This window comes from Galeopterus variegatus, unplaced genomic scaffold (assembly GCF_000696425.1).
Source record: "Galeopterus variegatus unplaced genomic scaffold, G_variegatus-3.0.2 Scaffold2626, whole genome shotgun sequence".
Lineage (NCBI taxonomy): Eukaryota > Metazoa > Chordata > Mammalia > Dermoptera > Cynocephalidae > Galeopterus > Galeopterus variegatus.
Window position 1 is genome coordinate 8,972 of NW_007728737.1, and position 6,845 is coordinate 15,816.

General features: G+C 36.3%; 1 protein-coding gene across 1 annotated transcript in view; it reads left to right on the forward strand.

The window, feature by feature from the left end:
* The first annotated feature begins 287 nt into the window (after positions 1-287).
* MICU1 (mitochondrial calcium uptake 1) overlaps positions 288-6,845 on the forward strand; it is a 105,317-nt gene continuing 98,759 nt past the window's right edge. The window contains exons 1-2 of the mRNA XM_008582484.1: positions 288-302; positions 1,051-1,248. Of these exons, the coding sequence (XP_008580706.1) occupies positions 288-302; positions 1,051-1,248 (213 nt within the window). The remainder of the gene's footprint in view (positions 303-1,050; positions 1,249-6,845) is intronic.

Sequence of the window (6,845 nt, forward strand, 5' to 3'; positions counted from 1 at the left end):
GGGAAGCCTTTTTATGTGGATCCATAATCACTTCTGGGTTTGGGCTGTGTGGACATTCTGGATGGGGACAGAGTCTTTCGTGCAGGTTGAGCCCCCTGCAATTCTGTTGCCCTGACCACTTTCCACTGAGACCAGCTGCCCATGCTTGTCCAATGTTCTCTTGGCAGGCCAGCCTTTCGCCTGCACTCCATCCACTTCCTATGGAGCCGGCCATGTACCTGTCCCTCGCAGTCAGTTGTGGCTGCTTGTTCCTATGCACACCTCGAGGAATCCTGCTCATGGTCGTTATGGCCTCTGGACAGGTGTGGTGCATTCCAAATCCCTCCTCTCCCCTGCAGACTTCAAGCAGGTGTACATGAAGCGTTCCTGTGTCTATTTTTGGTTTCGATCCATGTGTAACAGCTAGCCCCTGCCTCCATAGCAGGCTGGCTCAGAACAACAGACACCATTCCTACACCTTCTCACCATTGTATCTCATGTTTTCATGATCTCCACAGGCCTTTCCTCCTCTTCCCCCAGCTCCAGAAGTTGCAGGTTGGCAGTTTTTGCTTCTTCATAGTTTTAAATTGGTTACTTGTGGGAGTGTGAGACACTGGGAATCATCTCAATGACATCACTGCCCTAAGCAATGAGAAGTGTGAAATTTTTAAAAGACTACTGAGATATGGAAGGTATTATTTTAAGGTTGATGATCATCCTAGTTGTACAAGAGACATTTTAAGCCTTGAAAACAAATAGTCATTTCTGAAGAGAGATTTTCTTAGAGGATCCCAATTATAAACGTATGTTAGGCTGTCTGTGTTAGAATCCTGGTTCTGCTACTTGCTAGCTACTTGACCTTGAGCCAGTTATTTAACTCTTTGTGCCTCAGTCTCCTCATCTATACAATGAGGATAATAATAGGACTTATCTCATAGTGTTTTTATAAGCATTAAAAGAGGTAATTGTAGCACAGTGTAGGCAAATAATAAACAAAAGTTATTATTCCTACTTTTGTGTGGTTTTTCACTTCGTAATGTTTTTCTGTATGGGGATTTGCTTCTATTTTAGGTTCAGAGCATCATTCGATCCCAAACCAGTATGGGTATGCGTCACAGAGATCGTCCTACTACTGGTAACACCCTCAAGTCTGGTTTGTGTTCAGCCCTCACAACCTACTTTTTTGGAGCTGATCTCAAGGGGAAGCTGACAATCAAAAACTTCCTTGAATTTCAACGTAAACTTCAGCATGATGTTCTGAAACTAGAGGTAGGTATTCCTTGGACTTCCCAAGATCCATCACATGCACACATACAGACACTGGGCTAGGAGGGCCTCTAGTGTAGGCATTCTTTCAGTCTACCTCCAACTATGAGAACTGATTGGTTTGAACCTTATCAGTGACCTATAAACTGAGAGTAGGTAGGAAGTAGCATGTTGTGTGAAAATGTCGTGGAGTTAGGTGTTTCTGGAGCTGAAAACTGAAAAGCCTAAATTTAAAGCCTAAGTTGTCTTTGGATACCCAGTTGTCACTGGATACCCAGTGGAGAAAAAAATTCAGGAGTCAGAGCAGTTCTCAACCTGAACATGTACCCCCAGTTTTATGTTCATTGTGTGGAAGGCACCAGAAGGTAGAGATAAGGGTGGTGGGGAGAGATAATAAATGTCTCTTTCTATGAAAGTTTGCAAAGGTAATAATAATTGGAAACCCAAAATGTCAGAATAAAAATATATGTGCTCAGAGTCACAAAGGTGTCTTATGGTGTTTAGGGATTTAGAAGTTTACTTTTCCACTTAAAGTTTAGACCACCATGCTATTTAGTCCATGGACACAACTCTCTAAGAGCACTACCATTTTCTACATGTATATTTAGTGAATTGTGCTTTGTATTAATTGACTATTGGTTCTATTCAATTCAAAACATTTATCGAATGCTTTCTATATGCCCTTTTGTCTGGAGACAAAAAATGAAGTCTTTAATTTCTTGAGATTTTAAAAAATTTCTTTACACTGGTGTTTCTTGACCTCTTTTTTAAAAATACATGCCGTGCTTTAATATTATTTGAAGTTTCAAAACATTAACTACTGTAACTAAAAACACCTGAAAATATTAGAGAAAAGCACTGCTTTATTTTTAAACTATATATTACATGCTTCTCTATCTGCTCTTCTGTTTTTCGTAAGATTATGATACAGTATTACACCTTTTCCACCCACCTGATTCAACTAAGACAGTTTGAAAAATCACAACTGAATTCCAGTTATCTATAAGAATGCTGTTTAATGTTTATACTCTAAAAGAAAAGCAGAAGGATGAGTAATATGAAAAATCAGATCAAATTTTGAAATGTGCTTTTCTTTTTGTTTTTTGAAAATGATGTAATTGATATTCAGGGAATTTACCTCAAAAAAAAAAAAAAAAGTAATGGATCTCAACAGTTAAGGCAAGCTTCTTGGGGAGGCTCTTCTAGCCCCATAATAAGCAGCAAGTGCTTTATATTTAGTTAAAGGTCAATAAACATGTGCTATGTTGAAAAGCTTTACAGCTGCCCTATTCTAACTCCATTAGCACTGCTGGATAGAAAACTTTCTCTGTCTAGTGCAAAGCACAAGGCTAGGTAAGTGTCAGGAAAGGTGACTAAGTGTTTGGATTTCAAAGGTTTTTCTTTACTTCATTCAGAAGAATATGATAACATCAGCCTAGCAAATCATTTGAAAAGATTTCAACAATAATTGAAGCAAAAGAGACTATCTAGTCAGCTCTCAGTTAACCAGAAAATTAGTAATAAATTAACCATAATACCTCAGTTTCTTTTTTTTTTTTTTAAATAAAAAGATGACCGGTAAGGGGATCTTAACCCTTGACTTGGTGTTGTCAGCACCACGCTCACCCAGTGAGCAAACCGGCCATCCCTATATGGGATCCGAACCCATGGCCTTGGTGTTATCAGCACCGCACTCTCCTGAGTGAGCCACGGGCCGCCCATAATACCTCAGTTTCTAAATATTCTAGTTAGTGGATGGATCCGAACCCGTGGCCTTGGTGTTATCAGCACCGCACTCTCCTGAGTGAGCCACGGGCCGCCCATAATACCTCAGTTTCTAAATATTCTAGTTAGTGGACGTTTTGCTTTTGTCTAGTTGTACATAGAGGGCTTTATCTTCAGAATAACCACAACAATGTGGTTCTTGCCACTTACCTTGCTGTAGTAAACCATAGCACATAATTGAGTTCAAAATAAAACTTCACAGAATGGATAACATTATATGTCAAATAGCATTTAAGCATTAGGGTTCTAGAACTTTATTTGAAAATGTTGATTTTACTATTTTCACTCTATGGAAAGCAGGTACTTCTCAGGCATTGAATTTTATTTTGTTCACTGATTTATATTGAATTGTGTATTTTTATATATAAAATATACTAGATGCTACAACCAAAATACATGTGTATGTGTGTGTGTGTATATGCGTAGTGCTTACATTTATAGAGTTTGCAGTCTAATAGAATTATTTCAAAATACTCCTCAGAGTATAGAATAAAGAAGTAGATCTCATCCACAATTTTTGTGTAAGACTTGGTATATACTAGGATTCAAGTCATATGCCTTGATCCCTAGTATGCGTACCCAGACTGGTCTTCTTTGGACACGCTATAATGTAATCCAGGAATGTAAATGATTTAACTTATTAATTATATAATTACAATTTAACAGAGTATAGATTCAAAAATATAGTTAGAGAATAAAGCACAAACTATGATGGTACTTTTAACAAACTTTGAACAATACAGGGTGACAGAGGACTGAGCAGATGCCAGACTGGCCACAATCTAATCCAATACTCATTCTAGAAAACACAAATGGGAATCTAGAGAAACAGCATAGGACTTGAATCCTGAGATGCTACAGAGCTGAAAGCCAACTAACATTGTTTAAATTGCCAGTGAGGTAAAAAATTATAGAGCAGTTTAGGAATTTCATATGTGTCCCTGAACATAGCCTACACCAAAATATAGAAGAAAAGAGATGAGATGTAAAAGATAGTCGTATCTAAAATACTTATTCTAGAAAGCTCTCTTGTGTTTGAAATTGACTTAGGTTTATCTGTAGGCTTTGGGCCAAGAGGTACCAAGACTGTTCCTGTTTGCCAGTCAGCAGTTCCTCATGTGAGAGGACCAATAGACTTTTGTGAAAGAACCCAGCCTAACATGTAGTAAGTGTTCTATAAATAGTTACTAATCCTGAATCGATCTTTTCCATATAATGACACAGATTCAGTATATAAGTGCCTTCTTATTGGCAGCTCCGTTATTTGAAATTTTATCAGTCAATACTGTATCTTCCGAACTAGATTTATATTTCTTTGAGGAAGTGTGAATAGCAGAAAGAGCATAGGCTTTGGTGCTAATGAAGCTTTGGTTAAAATTTTGGTTCCACCACTTACTGCCTATTTGACTTCTGATGAGTTATTTATTCTCTCAGAACCTGATTCATCATTTGTAAAACTGTGCAATAGATAAGTGAGATGATGTTTGCTATAGGCTGAATTGTATTCCTCCAAAATTCATATATTGAAGCCTCAATCCCCAGTACCTCAGAATATAACCTTATTTGGAGATCAGGTCTTTACAGAGGTGATGATGTTAAAATGAGGCTGTTAGGGTGGGTCCTAAATTAACCTGACTGGTGTGCTTATAAGAAGAGAAAATTTGGATATACAAGGAGACACCAGGGACATATGTGCACAGAGACAGTCATGTGAAGAGGCAGCCAGAGGGCAGCCATCTGTAACCCTACCAGAGAAGCCTCAGAGGAAACCAGCCCTACTGGCACCTTGATCTTGGACTTAACAGCCTCCAAAACATAAGGAAATGAATTTCTGTTGTTTAAGCCACACAGTCCGTGGTATTTTGTTATGGCCACCCTATCAAGTTAATGCAGTGCTATGTACCTAATACCACTTGGCATGTACTATGGCTTTAATAAGTGTGTTTTCACCTTCTCTTGCATACCATCTGCCACCTAGTATGGCAATGGGCATATGGTAGGTACCTAAACAGGTCATCTCAGTTGAATGACTGAAAGGCCTTACCTTCATTTTGAAATAGTTTTCTGATCAAACATCTGGAAATTGGTAGCAATTTTTGTTTTTGTAAAACACTTTTAATTCCTCTTTTCAAAGTTTGGGTAATTTCCTTCTTCATCCAGTATGAAATATAATCTCATCATCACAGCCAAGAGGAAAACAGAAATGATTAATAGTACCTTAATAACTTTCATATGGGTTTTATAATTCCATCATTCTTTCTATCTCTTACTTGTTTTATTTCATTGCTTATCTACTTTAAAATTTCAGATCAAGGAGATTTATTGTTCCATTTAATTGTATCTTTTTCTCATCACAGTAGCTTTGGAAGTAAAGAGAATGCTATTAATCTGCCAAACTTAAAAGTCCATGAACAATTATTGAATGCCTACTATGAGCCAGGCACTTTACATATATAACATGTCTTCTTTATGTTCATTCTTGCCAGCCCTATCCAGTTTAGTGCTATTATACACATGTTCCAGATGTAGAAACTGAAATTCAAAGAGATAAAAGTCACAGAACTGTTATATGGTAGAGCCAGGATTCCCACTCAGGTCTACCCCACACTGCCTTTCAGACTGAACTATTTCTGCTCTTTTTCTGATTAAGTTATTATTATTAGTCTGAGATAAGATTTCTGTGACTGATTTATTTGAGACTCTAAAGAAAAATAAAATTTTCTGAAATTTAGGCCAAGTTTCTTGAATATCTTATACTCTGCCTTCTCCAGGACCACCTTTTCGCACTTTGCCACTCAAGTTGAGTCTCATGACTGAGAAGAAAAACAGTTTTTTTGTGTTTGTCATGTACTACCTTCAGATACTCTTCATTTTGTCAATAGAAAGAAAAAAACCATATATATATACTACCTAAACTGGCCATTTAATCATGAGAATCATTAGCTTGTTTTGTTTTTTTAAATGTTTTAGTGCTTTTAATTCTGATCATGTTTGCTTATTCTACCCTTCTTTATTTGGGAACTCAGAAAACATGGGTTTAAAGGAATGATAAGATTGATTTTAAAAAGTCTATTCTGAGATTATTAAAAATTCCATCTAAGACTATCAAGAACTATTGAGTTGAGTTCCTTAGTGATGGGTGCCAAATCTAATTCCAGTTAATTATTAACTGATTTTTTTTTGAAGACTATAGCAAGTAGGATGTCAGTCAAAAATGAAAGGTAATAGAAAATTCTTTGAAAGATTACAGTTATTTTTAATTTGGAGGTGGAAAGGGAAAAAGGAGCTGTCATGTCAAAGAAAAGTAAAAACTAATTTATACAAGAAGAAAGAATCCAACTCTGATATACAACAAGGAAACTGAAAAGGTATTATCTAATAGAATTCCAGTTTGTAGCATGATCTCTTTTATAAGTTGACGTTCACATGCTTATTGCATAACCAATCAAATTGTCACATTTTAAGAAGACATGAGTATCAGATATCTCTAGGTAAATTAGATATGATTCAAAGGACAGCAATGACTGATATTCCTGGTCTTCAAGAAAAAGATGTTGGAGTTAACTGGATTTGTTAATCAGGAAGAAAGATAAAAGGCAGACATAAAGAACTATGCTAATTATTCTCATCTGTCAATAAGAGTAGAGCAAAAAAATAAGAGGGTTAATTTAAGTTAAATATTAAGGGGCTTTAAAAAAATTGTAACTACAAGTAGATGACTAAAAGTGCCTACGGAGATTCTAGAGTCACCTGCCCTTTATTTATTTAATTTTTTTTTCCTTTTTTTTTTTTTTTTTTTTTTTTTTTTTTTTTTT